Source organism: Lonchura striata, chromosome 18, assembly GCF_046129695.1.
Source record: "Lonchura striata isolate bLonStr1 chromosome 18, bLonStr1.mat, whole genome shotgun sequence".
Classification (NCBI taxonomy): Eukaryota; Metazoa; Chordata; class Aves; order Passeriformes; family Estrildidae; genus Lonchura; species Lonchura striata.
In genome coordinates this window covers 6,439,233-6,464,566 of record NC_134620.1, presented here as the reverse complement: position 1 = coordinate 6,464,566, position 25,334 = coordinate 6,439,233, and the positions used below count along the sequence as shown (strand labels likewise).

Sequence of the window (25,334 nt, the reverse complement as noted above, 5' to 3'; positions counted from 1 at the left end):
CTGTGGTGTCCTGAAAACTCTGGAGTTTCATGCCTGGAAGTGCTTTCCTGTTAGCTTTAATTGTGGTTTTGAATGTGTGATTTCCCTTGAGGGCCAGAAAGTGGCCTGGCCTTTTTTATTTGCTGCTCCAGGTACTCCTCTGCTCTCTTGGTGTGTGTGAGGAAGGTTTCTCTGCCAACACAGTGGCCTGCCAGGGCCCTGGAGCTCCTGCCTGGACCATGGTGTGCCCTGGAGGATCTGGGTGCTCTGGGAGTGCATCCCTGCCCTCAGCTGGGGGAAGTGCCTGACTGGGCACTGGCACATTTAAGGCCACTCTGCACTGGGACTGAGGCTCTGCCTTCTCTAAAATCAGAGCAGGCAGCTTTCTTCTCTTCCCTTAGTGGGAGCCTGTTCAGGCTTCAGTTCAGGGAGCTCAGGCTTCTCTGGGGATATTTATTTCCAGCATATTTAAGAAGAGGTGATTTACATACTGGACTGTTAATTTATTGTAGTGTCGGGAATGTTATTGACTGTAGGGGTATCCAGGTGATGCTATCTTCTGCCCAGACTCCACTGTGACCTGCTCCTGCCCTGTTGCTTTAGCAACTTTAAAGGAAAGTATTTTATTTTGCACTCACTTTCCTGTTTCAGATTTGCCTTTTGATGCCCTCTTTTTTGTAATACACATCAAACAAGTGATTTGACAGTTTTCCTAATGCCTGTGCCTTGCTGCTGCCTCTTTTCTGACACCAGACTTGATGAAGCTATTTTGGGGTAACTGTGATTTCAGGGCTTTTAGATCCCAGTCTTAACTTTGAGGAGAATTAAATCAGCCGTACAATTTATTGGTCAGAAAATACAATTAATCATACACAGTCAGTGGCTTGGTGGACGATTGCTTAATAAGTAAAGGAGAAACAAGAGGTTGTCTTCAGCCTGGAGAGCAGAGTATGGGAGAGTATTTATTTCTCTGTAGAGAAATAAATATTTAAAAAATGCTCAGCCCTGAAACTTTTCTGAAAATAGGATGGATATGTACAAATTCTTGAATTTTCACTGTGTTTTTCTGAGGAACCTTTAGTGTCAGTCCTGGCATCTGGCTCTCAACTGCACTTTCCAGGTGTGTCAGAGATTGCAGTGTTTGAGACAAAGCAAGCTTAGACACTGTGCACTGCATGGCAGCAAGGGGTTTTCAGGGATGGTTTCAAGTCCTTAAAATAATAAGGATAAAATTCATACCATAAAACTATTGTTTTAATATCTCTCTAATAAGAAAAAGAATCAGTCGTGTTCAATTAATTTTTTGTAGCATCTTCTTCCCCAAATCCCAAAGTAATTGTTACTGGCAGTTTGATTTCCACATTTGTGGTATATTTTGAAATCTGTGGGGTGCAGTTTAACTTTATACAAGATACATATTAGTACATACATTCCAAACTGTTAGGAATTGCAATATCTTGACATTTTTTCATGTGCAGTTTGAATGCAGAACAGCACGGTTTCCACTGGGTATTTATCCAAACCTTCCTAAAAATGGAAACAAAACCTAAATCCATCAGTTGTTTTCCTTTCTCTGCCAATGTTGTGGAGTTTAAATGTAGTCAGGTTTTCATAATTCTCATCTGATTTTTTATATGGAAGTAAATATAATGTAATGTTTTTTTCTTTAAGTCATTTATAGTAACTGAGGAATTTGCATTCATAAAGTTTATAGGAAGTCCTAAATATTGCATTGCCAAGGTATTCAGCTACATTTTTAGGCATCTCAAAAGTTATTTGAGGTAATTAAGGTCCCAGAGGTAATGCCTGAAAGACAGATAATGTCAGCTGCAGGTTATTAGGTGCCAAAGTGAAGGCTTGATTTTTCTGTGTTATGGAAAAAAAGTACCTGTAATACTTAAAAGGACAGAGATCTTTTGTTACAAAAAGTTATTTGACATTGCTATTTCTTTGTATATCTGTTAATAGATGCCTTTTATTTAAGCAGTTGTTTTAATTTTAGCACACAAGTCTCAGTGAATGTTGTGGAAATATTGTGGAAGGTGTGTGCCAAAGTGTTCTGCTGGCTGTAGACCAGTGCTCAACATTTTTCCCACCTCACCCTCTGTGCAGCCAGAGTTGGAAATAACATATTTTCTGTATATGTTCTATACATTCCACTGGGGGAGATGGCATCCTAACCAAGGCAGCCATCAGGCACCAGGAAAGCAATGAAATGTTTCTGAAAGAGTACCTGTAAAATAGAGTTCCTGCGCCTTGTGACCAGAGTACTGGCACAGATTTGCACTCTGTTGTGGTTTCACACTGGCTGAAGTGCCAGATGCCCACAAAATGTTCATTCACTGTCCTCTGCTACAGCTGGGCAGAGGAGGGGACAAAAACAGGCTCCTTAGTTGAGATAAGGACTGGGAGAAAACACTTTAAGGGCAAAACAGGCTCAAGTTTAAAGGTATAAAGTAAATTTATTATAAACAAAGTCAAAGGAGTCAAACTGTGCCTCTTGACTGCCCTTTGTTCCTGACGTAATTGATTAGTGTGTGCAAAGTGAATGTATAGCACAGCTATGCAAAATTAGCAACATTTGTATTGTTGTACTTGTCCTGAGCTGGCAGCTTGAGGTATTCCAACAGACCCTGAGGAGTAGGGAGATCATTTGGAAGCCATTTCATGTGCCTTCCTGGTGGTGTCTGATAGTTTTAGCATCTGATCAGAAAAGAGTACAGAAATGAGACTGATTAAAAACCTGCAAAGATATGGAGTGGCTTCTCAAAAGCCTGTTAGCTTCAATTTTTGAACTGGGTTCAAATAAATGTAAATAAAATTTAAAAATCAGTCTGAACATGATGTTGAATGTTTTTAGGAACCCTGGTCTGATCTGCATTTTGTGTTCAGTTTTTTGTTGGTGCAAAGACAAGTGGATCTTGTAGGAAAACTGCGTATTGGTATGTTGGAAGACTCTGGTGAGGACCTGAACAATTAGTGTGCTTTGGAACTTGATGTGATGTGAACAGGTTGAATGTACAGTGGAGCTCAGTGGTGGGTCATGTGAAGCCTTGTGCTGGGGCTGGCTGCTTGGAGCTGGATGAGTTTTCTCCGCTTGGATTTTATTCCAAGACCTATCTCACATTTGAAGCCAGAGTGATTTCTTTGAGCTGGTATTTCAGGAATGGTGTGAGCTGTGCTGCATGCAGGAATGCCAGGAGGCTGGGGGCACATGCCAGAGTGGGACACAGCTCAGCAGCGTGTGCTCAAATCAAATTCTTACTTGTTACTAAAGGAGACTTTCACCTGGGGACTGCAGGAAGTCCTCAGGCCTGGATCTTGATTATTTTTGGTCTTGAAAGCTGAGCAGTGACTGGCACCAGAAGGGAGCTGCACTTGTGTGCCAGTGCCTCTCCCCTGGCAAAGCCAGTGGGGAGTCAGGAAGCGCAGCAGGACACAGGGTCTGGCTGGAGCTGGACCTGCTGGGCAGAGGGGCTTGTGCCAGCAGCTCCACCAGCTCTGGTCTGAAGGAAAGCACTGCTTGACTGAGATTTGTTGTACTCTTCCTAGAGCTGGATCCAGTGCTAGAAATGATCCGTCTTTCACTGATAAAGACCTTATTGCTGGGCGTGAGCAGTAACATTCATTACTGTTATTCTTTAATCTGGCATTCAGGGAAGAGAAATGGGCTGATACTGTATTTGTACACCTCTTCCCCCCATAATTAGTTGTCTGTACTCTTAGTCTGAAGCTATCTAATTCTGTGATCTCAATTAGTAATTCTTTTGTTAGATGATTCTCAGTTGAAAGTTAGTGGCATGCATTGCCTGCCCTCCAAAACCCAAACAAATCTTTTGACTTTCAAACTCTGATTTGGTGTATTCTTTATCCTCACAGTGTTTATGGGTAGCTGTGAGTGTTGCATAAGATTTCACATGATTTGTTCATGCCCAGAGCACTTTGCAAGACACTTGAGAGGGTCCCTGGATGGTCCCAATTTTTTCCCTTCAGTTTAATAACAGCCAAGCAAGACGCAGTTAAATCCTGTAGGAAGCTTGTAGAATCCAGTGTGTTTCTGTGTGTATCCTAAAGACAGGAACTGAAAAAACCAGCTTTGCTCTCTGCTTTGGAAATGCTGACCTCCACATGAACTCTCTGCAGACATCATCCCCACTTGATCTTACACCAGATTTCTTGTGAGGTTTTTATTTATTAAAACCTATATATTAAAGGTGTTCATGCTGTGTAAGGAAACTAATTGGATTGGATTAAATGATTGGACTTTGCTGTAACTTTGTATTTCTTGTATGTGTAGAAATCCACTATTCAGGAGGTTTAATTACATTAATTGATTTGCTTCTCTTCTTGGGGCAGGATAGAAATACCTGGAGGCTGACCCATTTTGTCCCATGTCCTGTTCCCTCCTTTCTCCCCCATGTAATTTAACAATCCATTTACCACTTCATCACTGAGGATAGTGAAATTTCTTTCCTTTGTGAAAATTGAAACGTAATGAAACTTTTTATTTAGTGGAATTATTGTTACAAAGTCCTTCAGAATAGTGGATGGCAGCATCAGGAAGTGTGGCTGTTGCCTGTTGTTTCAGTAAACTTTTCTCTCCAGATTTTTCATAGCTGAACTTTTTCTTCTGGTCTGTTTTTGTGGTAGGATTAGAGGCTCACAGAAGAGTAACTTGGGCTACAGGATGACAGCTTACTCTGCCCAATGTGTGAAATCATTCAGAGATTTAGTGAGATTAGAGCAGCTCCCAATTTTAGACCATCAGTGCCTTTGTTTAAAAACAACTGGCAGCAGTAGCAGAAGTTGGTTAACCTAAACGCTGAAGTGAAATGGGTGTAATTGCCTCTGGTTTTTTGTCTTGGTGCAGGTAGTGAGAGCTGTGTGTAAAACACAGGTCCCGTTAGGGCTGGCCCTGTGCCAAAGCCAACACCCATAAAACTGGACAGAAAAATCTCTGCACACTTACTGCAGCTCTGTACATTTTTAGTTGATTAAAATGAGGATTAAAAACATGAAATGTGCTTTGTTTTCTTTTTTTCTTGTGACTTTGTAGCAAGGAATATTTAAGCAAATGATTTGCTGTAATGTGAGTCACTCTGTGAGTAGAATGAAGTGAAAACATTTTCAATACAGTTCATGTCAAGTTAAATTTGGTCAGCAGTGGCAAATCCATGGTTCACCTTAGGTTATTGACAACTTTCTGTAATATTCACATGCTTTTATATTTTTAAATCAAGATTATAATTGGATGTTATGCAAACATCTTTCCTATTCCTCTGTTGTTCCTTTTCAGCTGGACTTCGTTGAACTTCGAAGACTTTCTAAAGACCCATAATTTTATTGCTTGAATTCTGGTTAAAATCCCATTTATTTGTAATGAAACAAGTAGGGAAACACATCGACGAGACAGCTGCCAACATTGTCACTTATTTGTCTGGTGACAGATCCCTCTGTCGTATGATTACCGGCCGGGCAGTGAGCCTGACAACAGGACAGGAGGGCGTGTGCTTGGCCTCCGAGCTCCGAATTTCCCTCCCGGAGCCCATTAGCACCGATAAATGTTTCCTTTTTGTCTCCTCTCCTGCAGTGAGCACTTGTCGTGTGCCTTCACCTTCTTCCTGCACGGGGAGAGCAACGTGTGCACGAGCGTGGAGATCGCGCAGCACCAGCCCATCTACCTGATCACCGAGGAGCACATCCAGATGGCCCAGTCCTCCCCCTCGCCCTTCCAAGGTACCGTGGCGTGCTTCTCCAGGACTTGCTCTCTATTCACTAGTTGGTAACCTCACATGCCAAATAAAAGAGTTAGTATTTAACAAAGCCAGTACACACATGTGTTTTTCTGACATGGTTTCTCTGTGAATCCCATGCGGATGCAAATACTGAGCTTATCTGGTTCAGGACTGCTTTTCATTCATACATTGGCAATTATTTACTGTTTTATTTGAAAAACAAGGGGTGGGTGGGTGTGAAAATGTAGCAGAAACAATGAAAAACTTTAAGCATCTGTGACTATTTATTTGCCAGTGTAAGAAATTAAAATTTTACAGAATTAAGTTGATGGCTTAGTAAATTCATAATGAAATTTTAATGTGATGCTTAAAAAAAAAAAAAAAGAAATACATTAAGAATTTTGAGTCATTGTGTTATGCTGTCTTTACTATAGTCTGAAGTTATAATTTCAAAGCAATTAAAACAAGAAATCTTAGTAAAGTTCAACATAGAGTAAAAAAACCACCCAGAGACACATGAAATGATCATTTATAGAGATGTTAATTTATAGAAGCTTTATTGAAAACATTTTGTGTCTACATGTAAAGCTTTGACAGAGGCTCAGGCACTTTAGTCATACATTTTATTTCAGTGAACTGAATTCATGACTCAAATCAACTACAACTAAAAGCAAAATTGAGTCAGAATGGAAATACCTGTTGTTAAGCAAGTAATTTTCCTTATTTGTTGTGACTCTTCTTTATGTATTATCTATCCTTTTCATTGCTGGGAAGTCTCAAATGTTCCTGTCCTCTCTTCTTTCCACGAGTACTCATTCCTGAATGCTGTTTCACTACCCTGGGGTTGCTGGAATTTCATTTGCTGTGGAAATTATGAACTCAAACTACCACAGGGTCCCGTGTTGGCTCAGGAGGGCTCGGTGCTCTGTAGGTTTGGATTCATACCTGTGCTGGGTTTTGCAGTGGCTTTCCCTGCACCCTTCAGTGCTCAGGCAGAGCTGGAGCAGCCCTGCTCTGGGACTGTTGCTTGTTCTCAGCAGCACTGCTGAGTCCTTCAGGGCTGCTGTTTGCTGTGTTGCAGTGCTGGTGAGTCCTTACGGCTTGAACGGGACCCTGACGGGCCAGTCCTACAAGATGTCAGACCCCGCCACTCGGAAGCTGATGGAGGAGTGGCAGTACTTCTACCCCATGGTGCTGAAGAAAAAGGAAGGCATGAAAGAGGAGAAAGAGCTGGGATATGACAACGATTTCCCTGTGGCAGTTGAAGTCATTGTTGGTAAGTTTCAATATTCTGCCTGAAGGATTATTTTCCTTCCTTCCTTTTCTTGAAAAAAAAAATTCATCTAATTAATCAGAAAGAGCCATTATAATTTTCCTATATTCTCTTGTAGCTCTCTTGACACCAGAACATCTGAGTAGTTGTCGCCTCAAGCTTTTGTACTCCCTGTATCCCACATGCCATTATTCACTGGATTGAGCTACTTGTTTCAGCTCCGTACTGGTTACAGAGGGCTGGATGTATATTAGCATGGAAATTCCTTAGCTCTTTGTATTTCAGATAATAAGTTTTGTCAAATTGACATTGAAAACAAGTGGAAGTAGCTGTGATTGCTGGATATTATCAGGTGTGTCTAAGACTTGTGGTTTTCCGTCTCTCTGCAGGGGGTGTGAGGATGGTGTATCCTTCAGCCTTTGTTCTCATCTCCCAGAGTGACATCCCAGTGTCACAGAGCGCTGCCAGTGCTGCAGGCCATATAAATGTGGGACAGCAGGGGCTTGGAAGCGTGAAGGATCCTGTCAGTACCTGTGGGATGCCCCTGACTCCCCCCACCTCTCCAGAGCAGGCTGTTATGGGTAAGCAGTGGGCTGGGGAGATGGGCTCAGACTCTGGGTTTTGCTTAGCTCCTGCAGAGTGCATGTGTTAGCAGGGGCAGGGTGAAGGCAAGCAGTGGAGGAGGGTTGTGGGAGGACTTTGTAGGTCTGTGGTGAAGGAAAGCTAGTGCTGTGAACAACTCTTTACACAAAACAGGGTGAATTCAGTTCAGCTCCCTTTCCTCTGGGTACATCTGTGTGCAGTGTGGCAAAGCAACACAAACCTCTCACTACTGGGCAACCTTCTGCTTGAGCTTGGAGATTTTTTTGAATCTGTTGGGCAGTGCTTACTAAATTTCACAGAGCAATAGAAGTGTCAAAGACACAAAGGCCCTATAAGTTTCTGTGAGTTTCTGTGCAGCCAGATGGGGATAAAGAATCTTTGTTATAGCCTCACTGAGGAGCTCCCAAGCTTGGCCTTTATTGGGATAGTTCTGTCACATCAACAGGGTCAGTCCTGGAATAACAGAGTCATTGAGGTTGGAACAGACCTCTAAGATCATCAAGTGCAACCTTTGAACCTTGATGCAAAGACAAAGAAAACATGTCTGGATTCACTTGTCCATGATTAGAGCCTATAGATGAAAACAATCAAAGTATTTAGTAATTACTGCTAATAAGTCAGAATATGAGATGTAAATTCACTTGGAATGGTGTTTTTCAAAGGAACTGAGAGTTAAAATAAGCAAGAAGCCAATTAATAACTAACTGAAGGAAGAGAATCACCATTTAAATAACAATCTGTGTTCAAGTATTGATGCATATTTTAATGTGCTATTGTATTTTTAAGATTTTCAGAACCCTGTTACACTTGTCAGTATTACAAGGGGGATTCTATTTTGAAATATTCATAAACTATCTTTTATATAGAAGTGTTCATGTTGTCCAATCTGGCAGTCACTGCTTCTGTTTGATCTCTGCTATTGTTGTTTGAAGGCAGTATGAATTTGTATCAGAGGGGTGCCTCTCCAGCAAACAATGAAAGAATTCTTTTTTATCAAAAACTGTATTAAAAAACCTTGAAAAACAGGAGAAATCGATTGGAAAAGCCTGTCATGCAGTCCAGAATCACTAATGGGACCCTTAAACTTGTGTTAGTGTGAGGCACGGGAGTAATACTTCAGTTCTGCCCAATGCTATGTAAAATGTGAGTTTAGTGCCATGTCCAGTTTGGAGCATGTAAAGATGTGGACAGATTGACTGGAGACCAGAAAAGTACAATGAGAGTGATGCTGGATTTTGCAAACAGGACCTCCCGGAAAAGATGGACAGAACTGAGGTGGTTTAGTCTGGAGAAGTGGAATTTCAAGGAGAAAAAGAATAGGCTTTTCGCTCCAACCAGTATGTAGAGAATCTAAACTGGAGCAAAGCAAAACTAGGTTAAACAGGAGGAAAAACTTGCTCGGAGGAAGGATAATGAAATGTTGGAATAAACTGACTGTTGGGAAGCTACAGAAGTTCCATTGGCAGAGGGGTGATGTGTTTTTGGAGGTTTGGTGGGGGCATTTTGTAAGGTTGTTTTTAAGAAACAGATTAGTTAAATTTGTTGATCCAGCTTTAAAGCAAGGACTGGACTAGATGATCTCTTCAGTTCTCTTTTAATCATATTTTCCATAGTTGTGTCTAAAGTATGTAACAAAACAAACTGTTGCTGGAACTGGAGAATGGCATTTTTCACCAGTGGAACCAGCCTGGGCTGCAGGGGTTGTGTGGTGGGCTCTGGTGAGGGGCTGCTGTGTCCTCCATTCACTGTACCATTACCTGCCATAGGTATCTCTGTGTGTTCCAGGACTGTGCCAGGGACATTCATGGATGAAAATTAGTGTCTGTGTGTGAGAACAGAGTGGTTTTGCCTGCTGTGCAGTTCCGTCTCCTGTTATGCTGTATATCGCTGTACTGTACAGTATAAAAATACTACATAATTATAGAAAGCATTAATTAATGCATTCCAATGTAACTTGAAAGCCCTGGTAGTTTGTTGGTTATCCTCTCATGCCTCCTGTCCTTCCCTTCCCGTCAGACATCTTTATTTTCCTCCTGCTGTTGACATGTGATGCATGTGTCCATGTGATGTTTGTATATGCACACATTTCTTCTCCCCTTCTCCAAAGAAGGGCACATTTGCCAGTTCTGAAGTTCTGACCTGTTTGTTTTTTGATCATCTGTCAAGTTCCCACTTGTTGGAGAACATTTGAAAGCCAGCGAAGTACATGGTTAGAGGCACAAGGCTCAGTATGGCCTGGGGTTTCCATGTTTGACTTTACAAAAAGATAATCAGGGAAGATCTAACTGGAGAAAGAAATACATAACATGAAGAATGAAAGAAGATGTAGGGTTAGGCAGCTTGTGCACCATTTCAGTTGTTGTGTTGTGCAAGTCACCTGGTGGCAAGCAGCAGGATTCCCTGGTAACTGCAGTGATGTGCAGCACTGAGTCCCTTCAGCACTTCACACTTGAGGCTGTTGGATTTCGTCAGCAGGAGCACGAAGTGTTCTGTACCCTGGTGTGACCTTGTGAAAATGCAGCATATCCCTCCTTGCTGTTCCAGCCCAGAGCAGGGACTCCTGCCCGGGCCAGTGGACCCAAAGCTCCCTCTGCTGCTGCAGCTCGGGCTTGGCAAGATGGATGTGCTGGAGTTCAGTTCAGCTAAACAGAAACACATTGCAGGGCAGAAAAGAAGCATCTGCTTGTACAATAGCTGGTAAAAGCTGCTGCATCACAGGAAGGAATGGAGTGGAGAGAGTTTTCAGGCTCTCAAACATGTTGAAGTGATGTCTTCATTTGTTATCTCTTTGATAATCATCAGAAAATACATACTGAGAATGTCATATGCTGTGTTAATAGCGTATCTACTGGTGATAAGCTGTTGGAAATTTCTGTAGTAGTGAAGATCACAACTGGAAAATCTCACCAAAGCCAGTTCTGATTCTAGTATTTCAATTCAGGTATATTGTAAAGAAATGGCACAGAGTCCCAGAGTGATTTGGGTTGGAAAGGACCTCAGCCTCAATCCACCTGCCATGGGCAGGGACACCTTCCACTATCTCAGGTTGCTCCAAGCCCTGTCCAGCCTGGCCTTGGGCACTGCCAGGGGCAGCCACAGCTTCTCTGGGCACCCTGTGCCAGGGCCTCCCCACCCTGCCAGGGAACAATTCCTTCCCAATAGCCCATCCATCCCTGCCCTCTGACACTGGGAAGCCATTCCCTGTGTCCTGTCCCTCCATCCCATGTCCCCAGTCACTCTCCAGCTCTCCTGGAGCCGCTTTAGGCCCTGCAAGGGGCTCTGAGCTCTCCCTGGAGACTTCTCCTCTCCAGGTGAGCACCCCCAGCTCTCCCAGCCTGTGTCTGTAGGAAAGCATCAGTGATCCATTCGTTTCCTCAGTGAGGTTTAATATTGAGTATAAAGAACTGATCCTTGCTTTGAAATAGTCTACATAAATTATTAGTTTTCTTAATAGATGCTTTTAGGACTATCCATATTACAGTAAATTTCATCTTTAAAGCAACTCACCAAAGACTATATAAATTCAAGTTTAACATACAAGATAATAATGAAAAAGCTTTATCTTCACTATTTCTTAGTGATTCAGTCCAGGGCTGTAGGGGCCATCTAAAGTACCTCCATTTGTTAGGGAGTGTATTTTTTATAGATACATGGAGATATATAATATACAGAGTGTTATCACACCACATGAGGTGCAGTACTTGCACAATTCTATTGCCCATGTCTGTGGTACAACCCAGTGCCATCAAAGGGAGTGTTGCTTTGAAATGTGTTTTGTAAGGATGCTCTGAGCATTCCCCAGTGAATGTGTACATTGGTGTAGTCAGCAGCCTGCTAAGAGACTTCCAGGAAAAAATAGCAAGTGACAATATGAAGAGCAGTTCTGACATTAATGCTTTATTTCTCTTGCAGGAGAAAGTGGCTGCTCTCAGAGCAGCATCAGCCATCCAGCTGTGCAGGAGGGGACAGTCAGTGTCCACAGTCCAAAGAAATCAAGCAAGATTACTCCCAAATTTCACAACCGTATTGTTCACCGTGTGTGGAAAGAATGCATCCTCAACAGGGCACAGTCCAAGTATGGGAGCAGTCCTCATGCTTTGCTTATTTATAACACATAATATACAATACTAAAATTGTCATAGTTTGCCTTAATGTTAGTATTCCTTTGCCACCAATCAGAGCTAACGATGCCGAACAGCATTATCAAAGAAAATGTTTTATTATCAAAGAAAATTTGTACCTCTGTTCAGCTGAGAACTCCTGACACTTCCCATTGAATTTCCAGTTGTGTGCCTAATTGTGATAATCCTTGAGGCCACACATCCATAGGATGTGCCTTCAGTCAAGTGCTCTCAGATTTAGAAATGACAGCTTCTACCTCCTGTGGTAGTTACTACACTGAAAACTGGGTGACTGCAGAACAGATTGTATATATTTGATATTTAGGGTTCTAAGGGGAGTATTTGTGAAGCATTACATGAGATGGACTAAAATTTCAATTGACAAGAGTGTATAAATTGATGTTCGTGTCATAGACTTTTAGGAGATTTAAAGTGTATCATGGCATGGCGAGTCCTGAAATATTTATTTTCATTTTTTCCTGTTTCCTCACAATTTCCTCATTTGATATGTCAGACTAATTTCTGGGAACAGTTTAAATTGCTTTCCCCTTGTTTCTTGTGCTCAGACTCCAGACAGAGTTGTCTAACACAGAGCTGAGACCTTTCTCCTACATAAATCAAATTGTAAATTTAAGGAGTAGTGGAGGGATCTGCTGTCAATTTCAAAGATCAGGTAGAAGGAAGTAATGTATCTGAGGAGAACATACATGAATTAAGTACATTTAAAAAATTTTGTTCTTCAAAAGTTGGTGATTACTAAAATAATTTTCTCTTCTTCAGGAGGAATCAAATTACAACTGCAAATTTGGAGGAGGAAGTTCCTAACAATAGTGTTTCATGGGATTTTGTGGATCCAGTCCAAAGAGTCAGTTGTTCTTGTTCCAGGTGAGCTTTGAAAAGAATAAACATTTGTCATGTTGTGAGAGCTCTGCTTAATTCAGACAGAGGTGCACTTACAGAAGGGAGTTATGCTTTACCTGAGACAAGAGGAAATTGTGATATCAAACCTGTGATCACATTTGGGGGATGCATCTGCCTCTCAACCTACTGTCACTAGCAGGAGCCAATCCAAATGGAAAAATAACTGGTATTGGGGCCAGGATTACTCCAACTGTTCCCATTCATAAGGAACTCATCCTGCAGCTTTTCAGAGCGGTAACCTTTGGTTAAGTGGTTAAGGATCTGCCTAAGTTTGTGATCATCCTGATATTTGGAGGAAGAGGGAAAACATCCCTACAAATCACTTCATGTGCCTCTGGTCAATCTGCCATGGCACCAAACCCATGCAAGAGAATATGAAACCTTTGCAGCCTGGTCACCCACTGTCACTGGATCAGAAAGAATTCACAGCTCACTCACACAAACACTTTAGGAGGTTTATTAATGTTATCTGTCATCTTTGGGTGGTTAGAATTCCAGAACTTCTCACTCGGGAAAGGCAAACCATCATCACCGATATACTTAACCATTCTTAAAACTATCAGAGAGATGTTACAGGGCTAGAAAAAGCCCCCAGTTTGCAGTGAAATAGTCCTGTGAAACACTTCTACTGAAATTTTTAATTCCCAAGGTCACCATCTACTTGGAAGATAGGTGATAAAACGACTTTGACCAAAAGAAGTTATTCCTTAAGCATGCAGTTCTTCTTTGTGTAGTCAGAGGCAGGGATGAAGGCACTGTGCATCCTACAAGGGTGGAATGTTCAACCTGGAGATTCCCTGCTCTATCCCAAGTGAGAGGATGCTTTCTGGAGCTCTTCCCCCCTGATTATACACATTGTTTGTGTTTATAGACTCAAGAATTTGGAACAGCTACATGTTTTGTCAGAATGCCAAGTGTTTCCAGTGGAAAACGAGGTCTAGCTTTACCTGGAAAGCATGGGATGAATAGTGGGCAGTGGGAGCCTGGTTCTATAGATAGGATCAGCTGCACTTGGAGTTTCACAATCTGTTCATCCCTCCAGTGATAACTGCATCATGCTGGAGTTGGTAAACACAGCAGCTGGGAAATGGAAACATCATCCTTAAAATGAAGGCAGTACCTGATTTCAAGCAGCAATAGTGTTTTCTGTGTAGCTGCAGAACCTGAGCAGCTACTGGTATTTAGAAATGGAGTCATTTCTGTGCCCATTCCATGTACTGGATAAATGTCAGGATACGATCTTAGATCTGGAGTCTCAAAGGGCTGTCTGGTACTCAGCATCAAATTCAGTCTCCTGCAGACCCAGCTTGGTGTGTGAAGAGCAGGACGTCTAAAATAGTTCTCTGCAGTCAGTTAAAATATGGCGAATGATGGAGAATTTAGGCAAGGAAATGTTACAAGAACATGCTTAAGGCAAATCTCCAGTTACCAGGGCATTAGTTGCACATTAGGGTGATTGCAGGCACAGACCATCTGCTGCTGCAGGGAATTTGCAGCGTGTCCTGGGAACAGCAAAGCCCTGCAGAAAGCTGGGATAACCCCACACAGCCTGATGCTTCCAGGGAACAAGGACCGCAAGCACAAACTGCAACAACTGCACCTGTAGACAGGGTTGGGTGTCTCCAGTGTAGCCCACTTCACTTGTGATCATGTGGGTTATCTTTTTAAATAAAAAGCACATTACATGTTTTGAAATGGATTTTTGTTGTCCTGTTGTTCACAGAATAGGGATGGAGTGATTAATTTTGAAATGGTATTTATTTTTAAACAGATTTCACTGTTAAGCAGAAACACGTATTTCAATTTCTATTTTGCTTAATAAAATCAAATAAACAGCTAAACAAAAAGCCCTTAACAACAAAAAATACCAGTAAAAGTATGAGCAGAGTTATATCCCTGTTGTCACATCTTTGGAAATCATCATCAGTATGATGAAACTACTTTTTAACAGAACCTGAAATACTGAAATTCAATGCTGCGCTTCTCAGTCTCAAAGATACTTGATACAAAGTCAAAAAAGCCATATGAAGCCAGTAATAAGATTGTATGTTACTGCATTGTTTTGTTTTGAAAATTTCAAAGTATTTATTCAGACTTCCTCCATCAGGCAGAAATTAAAAGCCTGTTGAAAGATCAGGAGCAGACAGGAGGTTTCTCAGTGCTGTTCTTTGGGTTTGCTTTGCCCCGAGGTCGGTAACTGCCCAGAGCATGCAGTGAGTGGTTTCTCCTCCTTCTCCAGGCACAAGGTGTTCAAGCAGCGCTGCACCGGTGCCTCGGGCCGGCCCCCAACGCTGCCCCAGCCCGGCTTCGCCGTGGGGACGGCGGCGGCCTCGGCACTGCCCCCTCCTGCTTCCTCAAAGCACAAAACCACCGAGCGGCAGGACAAGGGAGAGAAGCTGCAGAAAAGGCCCCTGATGCCCTTCCACCATCGGCCCTCGGTGACTGAAGAGCTGTGCATGGAGCAGGACGCGGCCGGGCAGAAGCTGGGACTGGCCGGGATGGAGTCCACGTTGGAAGTCCCCAGTTCCAGGAAATACGAGAAGCCGCTCTCGCTACCTGCTAGAAATGCAAGCAAGCAAATTAATATGAATCCTATGGATTCACCCCATTCTCCCACTTCCCCTCTGCCTCCCACCCTGAGCCCCCAGCCCAGAGGTCAGGAGGCAGAGAACCTGGACCCCCCTTCTGTTCCTGTGAACCCAGCACTCTACGGCAGCGGGCTGGAGCTGCAGCCACTGCCCAGCTTAGATGACAGGACGGTCCTGGTGGGACAGAGGTTACCTCTGATGGCAGAGGTCAGTGAGACAGCCTTGTATTGTGGCATAACTCAGAGCAACGAGGCCGTGGATGTGTGGAGGACCTACAGTGTCCCTTCTAGTGACGACCCCGAGTTCCGGCCGCCGGAGCTGCCGTGTGAGAGGTATGATGGCAGGATGGAGATCAACCCCGACAGCACTGCACTGAAAAGGTGAGAGGGCACACTGAGAGGGGAGCTGGACAGTTCTAATCATCACCAAACTCTAATGTCTGCTTTTCAACTGAGAAAGGCTAAGGCTTCACCACCACAGATGTTGCAGAGAGCACCAAATTGTTAAATAGAAACACTCTAGTGCAGGATGCTTGCCTTTTCCATATCTGGCTTTCTGTTGGACACTGCAAGAACTGATCAATCTTTTTGTAACCTATTTTTGTATTTGTGCTAGCCTAAAAATTATATAGCATTTTGATAATGCATTTTAAAAAATGCACCAGAGAGAGTAGTTAATGAAAATGGTTAGGAAAAATTAATTGAGGAAGAGTTATTGAATTAAAAGATTATTTGGTTTGGTAATTACAATGGAGTTTGCTAGGCTGAAAAGGGTTTCAGCCTGAAAAACATAGCCTGGGAAGGCTGGACTACACAGTGTTTTCATTTATACAGTGAAAAAATTGATTCTTGTTTCATTGTCCCAAAGTAGGTCTTAATAGAGTAAGGTGTTTAATATTTAAATGTATCCAATACATGCTTTATTTGAGGAAAAAAACATTTCTACTTGATCAAGGGAGATGGAGTGAGCCATGGACTGTGTTTGTGTGACAGCTGCAGATCATGCTGGTTTTGTTTCATGTTGGCTTTATTTTCACTTCAGGCTCTTAGCACAACCTAATAAACGGTTTAAAATTTTGGAAGAGCAGAAACCAGTGCAGACCCTGAACTATCTTGACCCCTTGCCTCTACTACAACCCCCTGGAGAAGGCTGGGGAGACACCAGTGATCCTTACACCTTCGAAGATGGAGACATCAAATACAGTTTCACTGTCAATAAAAAATGCAAACTTGGGGCTGAGAAAGATCTTTTGAAAAAGAACAAGGTAAGGTGTAAATCCAGTCTTTGGCATTAATGCTCTTGTGGGATTTATCCTGTAGCACACAGTGTTTGCTCTTCAGCTCTCTGGAAGACACAAGTCTGTTCCACAGAACAAAATCAGACATGCATATATTTATATTTAATTTAAAAAATATTTTATATTGTCACCTGCATGATGCTCCTTATGTATCTTATCCTTTAAGGAGCTTTGGTGTTGGTGTTTGGCTGTGCAAGCAAACATTCTAAAAGATGTTTTTTGCTGGAGAATTCGAGGTGGTTAATTACCTGGGCTGGCTGTCAGAGTTCAATGATGTCCATGGAATCCTTTGTAAATCTTGTATTTAGCTTAGATCCCTAAGTCTGGCTGGACATAGGAAAACATTTGTTCTTACATTGCTTAAATTCATAGCCATAAAATCTCTTTGATTTTTTGTACAGTCAGAAGATGGAATTGGTTCCAAGGAAATCCCCCCAACAGGCCATTCCACATCAGTTCCTGACGGAAAAGATGCCATGTCCATTTTCAGTTCTGCTCCTAAAACTGGTGAGTTAAAGCTCTTTGATTAGGTCTGCAAAGTAAAAATACCTATAAGCCATGGCATCTGGAGGGAAAAATCACATCTAAACTTTTGTCTGTAACATCAGAGCTACAGGCAGCTCCCAGGTTGGGTTGGAAAAAACTTGATTTTACTTGTCCTTTTTATAAAAATGATACATTTTTTAGACTATTAAATGAGCAGCAGCAGCTCCTTCCTTTTTTCTCAGCTGACCCCCGGTGGTTGCTGCTCAGCCCGCAAGGCTCCAGCAGAGCAGAGGGGCTCAGTGCTGCGGGGCAGAGGCGCTCCCGGGTCCCTGCCCGCGCTCCCGGGTCCCTGACTGTGTCCCTGCCCGTGCTCCCGGGTCCCTGCCCGTGCTCCCGGGTCCCTGCCCGCGCTCCCGGGTCCCTGACCGTGTCCCTGCCCGTGCTCCCGGGTCCCTGACCGTGTCCCTGCCCATGCTCCCGGGTCCCTGACTGTGTCCCTGCCCGTGCTCCCGGGTCCCTGACTGTGCTCCCGGGTCCCTGACTGTGCTCCCGGGTCCCTGCCCGCGCTCCCGGGTCCCTGACTGTGTCCCTGCCCGTGCTCCCGGGTCCCTGACTGTGCTCCCGGGTCCCTGCCCGCGCTCCCGGGTCCCTGTGTCCCTGCCCGTGCTCCCGGGTCCCTGACCGTGTCCCTGCCCGCGCTCCCGGGTCCCTGACTGTGTCCCTGCCCACGCTCCCGTGTCCCTGCCCGCGCTCCGGGTCCCTGACTGTGCTCCCTTTCTGCCGCAGACCCGCGGCAGGACAGCGCTGCCGGCAGGGCCGGCTCCGGCAGCCTCACCCAGGTCACCGATCTGGCCCCGTCCCTGCACGACCTCGACAACATCTTCGACAACTCCGACGAGGATGAGCTTGGGGTGAGTCCTTGTGGGGATGGGTGTTCTGTAGGCCAAGAAACAGACTCCTAGTGGGAATGATTATCCCTAATAGAGAGAGAGTGAGTGTTTCCAGGTAGGCAGGCTTGGATTTTATCTTGGAGTTTTGCTCCTTGCTGGCAAAGAGAGAGATCCTTCGGGAGATGTGTCCTGCTTGGACAGGCTGTAAGGAGCTTCCATAGGGAGAGCAATGCCATTTTTTTATAAATCCATTATATCTAGTTCTGTGTCCTGGACTTCAGTCAGTTCTGACTTCAGTCAGAACCTTGTGTTTGATAATTATGGTGGAAAAGATCCAAGTTTTATTAATTGGTGATGGATTGTTTTACCTTGTCTTAGAAACTGCCCCAAAAAAAATAAATTCCATCCAGGATTCCAGTAATTCTCTGATTCATGTTCCTTCATATTCCTCCAAGCACTTTATTTCAGTGCAAAGAGAAATAGCTGTTGCATGTTAGGAAGTACAGAGGGAAATGCACATTTATATCAGTTATGAGGGGTGGTAAATTGCCTGGGAAGGCAAAGATCTGGATAGGCACTATCTTTAAGCATATGCTACAGAATCATAATGATACAAAGGTGGTCTTAAAGTGACTGTTAGTAGTTAAAATCTTTAAAAGTCTTATGCCTTGTTCTTGGCAGGGCTTTATAAGTGCACCAGTTCCCTTATTGTGGTTCCACACAAACTGCACTTCAGATGCCACAGTTAATATGCAAATCTACCAGAACTGTTCTGTCAAAATAAAAAATTTCTTCTCTGAAGCTGCCCTGGACAGCCCCAAGGTTTTTCCTGCCTTAACATTTGCCTGTGTTGGGCTTACTCTCAGTGTCATAGTCCCATTACTACTTTGGAGTAATCCAAACGTAGAAATAAATAGAGCAGTCTCATGAATTTCAAGCATTTTGCATATAACTTGTCTGTGCATAGAACTATAAAAATACATAGTTATACGTATGTGTCAATTTATGAGGGGATACATAGCCAAATATTTCTTTTTGTTTTTAGTGTTGAAAGAGGGGAAAAATATCCATATTCCTTGGGGGCACGGGTGGGGGAGTAGAGAAGCAGCCACTCGGTGCTGACTGTGTTTGGTGTTGCAGGCCGTGTCCCCAGCCCTGCGCTCCTCCAAGCTGCCGGCAGCGGGCTCCGAGGAGCGGCCGCTGGGCAAGGACAGCCGGACTGCGGTCCCCTACCCGCCCAGTGAGTACAGAGCTGCACAGCTCCCACCCCGCGCCCTGCGCTTACCAGGGCGCTCCTGTGCTGGAATTGCCAGCTTTTAATGAGGGCAGTGGGAATACAGACATGGATTTTTAATGAGCCTGCTGATACATCAGGAACTCTTCTGTTGACATTGTTGTCTTAGTCTGGAACTATGGGAGGGGTTTGTTACAAATCTTCCTTTGGAAGCTTTCCTCTCTATTCTCTGCTCACTGTTGGGCACTTCCACCATTACCAAGTCCCTGTTTTAAGTATTAATCCTTCTATTCAACAAAATCGAAGAATTTAAAACCAAGGCCATCATGGTGCAGCCTGTCTTGGAAGAAAATTGCATTGGACATTTGACAAATTAAAACTAAAATCACCTTCAGGGTTTAATCTGGATTTGAAGTACATGATTAAAATCAAAGTGTTGGGTTGTAACTGCAGGCATAATGTGGACCTTTTATAGGTGGTTGTGGTAGTGATGTTTTTGCAGGCTCTGCACATGGACAAGGGAAGTTATGAGAGTGCAGAAAGCTTCTGAAATTGTATGAAATTAGATTAAAACAATAGAGCTTTTTTCTAAGGACTGTGCCACCATCTGTTTGGAATAATAACTTGTACTCTGAGGTTTGAGGGCTTTCCCGCATTTCTTGCACCTGACAGGAGAGGGCAGCTGGGCAGGGTCAGTCTCTGCCAGGAGAGGCTCAGGGTGGATATTGGGAAAATTCCTTCATTGAAAGGGTTGTAAAGCCCTGGCACAGGTACCCGGGGCAGTGCTGCAGTCCCCATCTCTGGAGGGGTTTACCAGCCCTGTGGATGTGGCACTTGGGGACATGGGTCAGTGGGGCCTTGGCAGTGCTGGGAGTGGCTGGAGTCAATGATCTCAGAGGGCTTTTCCAGCCTGAACAGATCTCTATGGGGGTAGGTAGCATTTCTCTTGAGACAAAGGAGAAATGTGTCTGTGTTTGTGGGACAGGAGGAAGGCGAGAATTTTTGGTGTAATAGTAACAAGTCAAATTATGAATTACTTTGTGGTGAGAAGGAAGAGTGTTTGATTTCTGTGGCCACTATAAGCAGAAATCCAATCTCTCTGCAAATCATTCTTTAATACCTTCTCATTAACTTCAGCTGGTAATGAGAACAAATTGAGGTGAAGAAAAAAAGCCAGTCTGAAGGAGATGAGTCAGAATTTTATGGACCCATAAAAGCTGTGCTGATTTACTCAAATGTAGAAGTCTGAAATATACAGAGATTGAATTTTGACAGGTTTAGTTGATCCACAGCTTTTTAAAATATGCAAGGCTTTTTCAAGCATGACACACATGAAAATGAATGATGATAGTTGCCTGTTGCTGTAGGGTTGGGGGATTTTTTTGTAATTAAACTTTTTTATGAATCTGCACTGCAGAATTTTGCTAAGTGGAGTGAGCTGGAGGTGAGAAAATGATGTAGTGTGAAGTTAAACAGATACACTCCACTTGTAGCTGTGGCCTTGCCACCAGCTGTGGAGGTACAGCAGTGTCTGTGGAGAGCTGAATTGCCTTGTACAGCATCATAAATTCCTACTGGCCACGCTTCATTTTAACCTTCCTCCCTGTCCCCTCTCCAGTGCCTAAAGCACCTCCCTCTGCTGAGAAACAGAGGGAGCCAATCCAGCTGCCAGCCTGCACATTGTATTCCATACTAATATTTGGTGGAAAGGAGTTTCTTCCATTCCACTTAACTTCTTTTCAGCTTTGATTTATCCTGTATCAGGACAAGACTAAAGTCTTCTAAAAATTCAGATACTGAGAGAGTGGGGAAAAAAAGAATATGGACAGAGTGGGACTAATTATAGCCCGTTGTTTACTCTGCTACTCCAGATTGTGAAGGACTGGGTTCAGCTTGGACAGCTATTACCAAAAGAACTGCATTTTAAGAGGTCTGCCCCTATTTAAGTGGTATCCCTTTGTCTAAAGAGTTCAGTAGCCTGGCTGTGTCATCTCTGAGCACAAAGGCATCCCATGCAGGGCTGGCTCTGTAAAGGCAGAGTGGAGACACATCCTGAGGCTGCAGCATCCTACACAAATGTGCTGTTAGTGCAGGTATTCATAGTCCATAGATAATTCTAATCTCTTCACTTACTTCTGCCTTTTTCTGTTTGTGTTTGAGAACAGTAATTCTTACCTGTTTGGATTTCCACAACACAGTGTTTACCAGTCAGAAACCTATCTGTATTAATTTATGAATTTTCCATAGTCTTTAGGCTACAGATGTTACTGAGTATAAGAGTGTCCTTGTGTCCCATCAGCTTGGGTATGGAAATGGGATTGGACATTAAATCTGTCCAAAGAAGTATCTAAGAGGAGGCACTTGTGGGAATTCACCCTTCTCTAATTAGTTAACCACTGATGATTTTGTCCAGAGAGGATCTGTCCTAATTTAAGACAGGAAAAGAGAGCATTTATGCTGAATGTGACACAAAATAATAATGGAAGCTGTAGCTGGAAGGAAGCAGAATGGAGCTGGGGAGAACATGCAAGACTTTTCTGTGATTTGTGTTCGATTGCATTACTCTGTATAGAGCCTCTCTGTTGGGGTTGGTTCTGCTTAAAGAAGAAAAATAGACAATGGATGATTCCATTATGTTCATTTCCTGAGAAGTCAATTAGGGATCTTCCTGGCTTAATGTCTTATGATGGAAAATGATAATTTTGTGGCTTCTCTGGCACTGGAACTTCAGGATTCCTGACAGTCTGCTCCTGGGCAGAACTGCCCATGTTTGTGGCAGGAGTTGTGTTGCCATGGACCAGACAAGACTACAGTGCCTGAGTGGAGAAATCCAGCTCAGGGCACATGAATTCCAAATGCCTCCTGGTTTAGGGCTGGGTCAGCTCTGGCAAAGGGAGGAAACTCCTCTGTGATTCCTTAGAAAGTCACTGAGGTGAACGTGGTGTTAATGTCAATTCACCTCCCAGTTACGAAGGATTTATTAGTTGCTGGTAAACTGTACATTTGTTTGTCAATCTACCAGGTTGTTGTTTCTGCTGAACAATAACCTTGCAGAGTATCCCTAGGAATTTGGGGAATTTATCCCTAGGAGTTAACATTTGGCCTACACTTACACTGCTGTCAAAACCCCAGTAAGTCTGGAGAAGCTTTGCTAGTTTTTAACCAATGAAATAAGCTAACAGTGAATTGATCTCTTCTGTTTTACTGAATTTCCTTGAGAATTTGTATTTGAATGATTAACTGTGTTATTTCATCCTCTTCAGCTGTGGCAGATCTCCAAAGGATGTTCCCAACACCACCCTCTTTAGAACAGCACCCTGCCTTCTCCCCAGTGATGAGTTACAAAGATGGAATAAGTTCAGAAACTGTGACTGCCTTGGGAATGATGGAGAGTCCTATGGTCAACATGGTTCCAACACAGCTGGCTGAGTTTAAAATGGAGGTGGAGGATGGATTAGGTAGCCCTAAACCTGAAGAAATTAAGGTAACATGCCACAAATGTGGGATTTTTACAAATGTACACTTTGAATTTTACAAACATGTAGTGTTTGTAGCAACTAACAAATGTGAGCTGGAACTGTGTAAAGAACCTGTCAGCCAGGAGCTGGAAAAATACTCTTCTCTAGTAGAAGAGTTTTTTAATAGTTTCGCTGATTTAACTGTAGGCATTTTGTAATTTTATGTTTGTAATGGTTCTGGGTGTTCTCAGGAAACAAACAGTATTGTGTGTGAAATGAGCCCTGGGCCTAATAGAAAGAATGTCCATGTATGGAAAAACTCCACACTTGTGGCTAAGTAGCTGTTAAATGATGTATTTCTTTAGATTATTTCTGTATGGCACCTTTGCTGTGCCCCCCTCCCTGATGCCAGGCTGTCACACAGTGGGATAAAGTGGTGCATGTAGAAAGGCTGCCTTTATCTCTCTGAAATGTTCCTTTTTTGGTTAGGGTTGAAACTCTGAGAAAGCCCAGGGGTTGAACTTGCTCTGTTTCTTCTTCAGCTGATGTTACTTCACAAGTTTTAAGGCCAGATGGGACCATTCTTATCTGACTTTCTGTATAACACAGGTCAGGTAATGTCACCTAGTTCCTCCTCTCTCGAGTCCTGTAGTGTCTCAGTAAAGAGCTGTTTGTAGCTGGGGACTCTGGGTTCTTGTGACATCCCAGTGTGGCCATTTCTCCATAGCATCCCATGGAGGGACCCAGCATCAGCACTGATACACATAGGTTGTGTCATTGTTCCATCACAGGGTTAGAGTAGGGCACAAATCATTCTGCTTGTGTGTCCTGCATTACTGAACTTCTGGGGCTGCCTTTTCTCACCGTTAGCAGAACTGTTGCCATATTTCCATGCATACAGCCTGAGGGATTTTTTTAAAAATAAAAAATGCACTTTTTGTGTGGAAATGCACAGCATGTTGTTCTGCAGCAAGCTGCTCTCTACACAGGGAATAACATGGGAGATGCCCACTCTAACTCTGGCTTCCTGGTAGTCTCCATCCTTTGACTGTCTAGCCTAATTCTCCTTCAGACCCACTCTGTCCCTCATGTGCCACAGCCTGTTCCTTCTATTTCAGCAGCCATCTCTCTCTCCAGCACCACCTCCTTCCCTCTCCTTTGTGCCCATGTTGGAACTGATTGAGGGCTGATTTTTAGGGATCTGCATTGCTGAGCCAGGGACACACTTGCAGCTGTGTGGACAAGAAGTGGCTCTGTGTTGGTGTGAGGATACTGATGGATGCCTTTGTTCAGTGTAAATGATGTGGTCAGCTGTCAACCAGGACATTTTCCTGCCAGCAGGAACAGCATCCCTCAGGCAGATTGCAAGAGAGGCCGTGGCAAATCCCACAGGGTGACTGACTTCTTCCACAGGAGCTTTCAATTTTGTCCCTGGAAGAGAAGGGAGTCCTTGTCCCTGGCAGGAAGCAGGACAGCATGTGGGACAGCATTCCAGGGTTGTGCTCCCATGTTTTTGTGTCAGTCCAGTGTGTCCAGTCAGACCCCAGAATTCCCAGCTCATTCTCCTGCCAAGGGCTGAGCTGGCAGGGAGCTTAGAAAGAGGCTTTGCAGATGTGGGAATGAATTCCCAGAATCCCTCCTGATGGCATAACCCAGCTGGATATCAGGACAGGGGGCAAGTCTGCTTTGGTACTGCCAGATCTTCCCTTCCTCCCCTTCTTCCGCTCCCTCCCTCTCACTTGGAGGCACATTGGGAAGAGGCACCTTCTCAGTGCTCCAGGACAGTCTCCATTGCCCATCTTGAGTTGGTGCATCCACAAGCTGTTACACCACTACAGGAGTTTGAAATAAGTTTTTTATAATGTTTGTAAGATTTTTGCCTTGCCACAGACCTTGCTGTTTTTTTTCTTTTGCTTGTGCAGTAAATTGTTTGTTTAAGAATAGGATAACTTGGGCCTGGAAAAAAAAGGTCTGTCTTGGAATTTGTTGAGCTGAAGGTTTTGGAGTGGGAACAGATTTCAGGGCATCATTGATACCAAAGATATTTTAATCTCCCTCACAGCCATTGCAGGAGTATTAAAATACTTACTTCAATTCTGCCTGAGAACATTCCAACAGCACAATTGACTTGCTTCTGTGTGTGTCACACCTGCTTATACACACCAGTGGGGGAAACGAGCACTAAACCCATTGCTGATCATTCTGAGAACATGGAAGTAGATTCCTTGTGCTGAGCATTCTGCAGCTGGAGATAGAAAGCCACACATTCCTCATCCCTCAATGCTTGACAAGGTGCAAGGGAAAAAAATACAAAGCTCTAATTAGATATTAAATACTGAGACTGATGTTACTGTTTTCATGCTGATTTTTACTTTGCAGTAGTGCCTCAAGAGGACTAAATCTGTTCTCCTGAAAGAGCTGGAATAGCTCTAGAAACCCTGGCTGAAGTTCTTGTCATCACTCGCTGCAAGAAAATGTGACAGTCACTGCAAGCCCAGCTGGGCTGAATTTCACTGATAGTTAATACTGTGTTTGCTGGATTGTTTAGATATTTGTATTTAATACTCTGTGCAATGATTGGCATGTGCAAGATGTGCACTGTTATTGCTGAAGTGATGTGAATCCCCCACAGTGGGGGTTATTTAGAGGCTGCCTCAAGGCACCTCAGGGTTCCTTACACTGTGACAGCCTCTCCCCACTGTCAGTAGAGAAGTCTTGCAAAGATCAATCTTTTAAGTGCCTAAATGAG

The 25,334-nt window shown here is 43.5% G+C and overlaps 1 protein-coding gene across 1 annotated transcript in view; it reads left to right on the top strand.

Annotated features, from left to right (window-relative positions):
* MED13L (mediator complex subunit 13L) overlaps positions 1-25,334 on the top strand; it is a 167,586-nt gene that overhangs the window by 115,642 nt on the left and 26,610 nt on the right. The window contains exons 5-15 of the mRNA XM_021549848.2: positions 5,570-5,715; positions 6,796-6,990; positions 7,377-7,568; positions 11,503-11,665; positions 12,492-12,596; positions 14,872-15,600; positions 16,262-16,484; positions 16,919-17,024; positions 17,790-17,914; positions 19,034-19,133; positions 22,391-22,611. Coding sequence (XP_021405523.2) covers positions 5,570-5,715; positions 6,796-6,990; positions 7,377-7,568; positions 11,503-11,665; positions 12,492-12,596; positions 14,872-15,600; positions 16,262-16,484; positions 16,919-17,024; positions 17,790-17,914; positions 19,034-19,133; positions 22,391-22,611 — 2,305 coding nt within the window. The remainder of the gene's footprint in view (positions 1-5,569; positions 5,716-6,795; positions 6,991-7,376; positions 7,569-11,502; positions 11,666-12,491; positions 12,597-14,871; positions 15,601-16,261; positions 16,485-16,918; positions 17,025-17,789; positions 17,915-19,033; positions 19,134-22,390; positions 22,612-25,334) is intronic.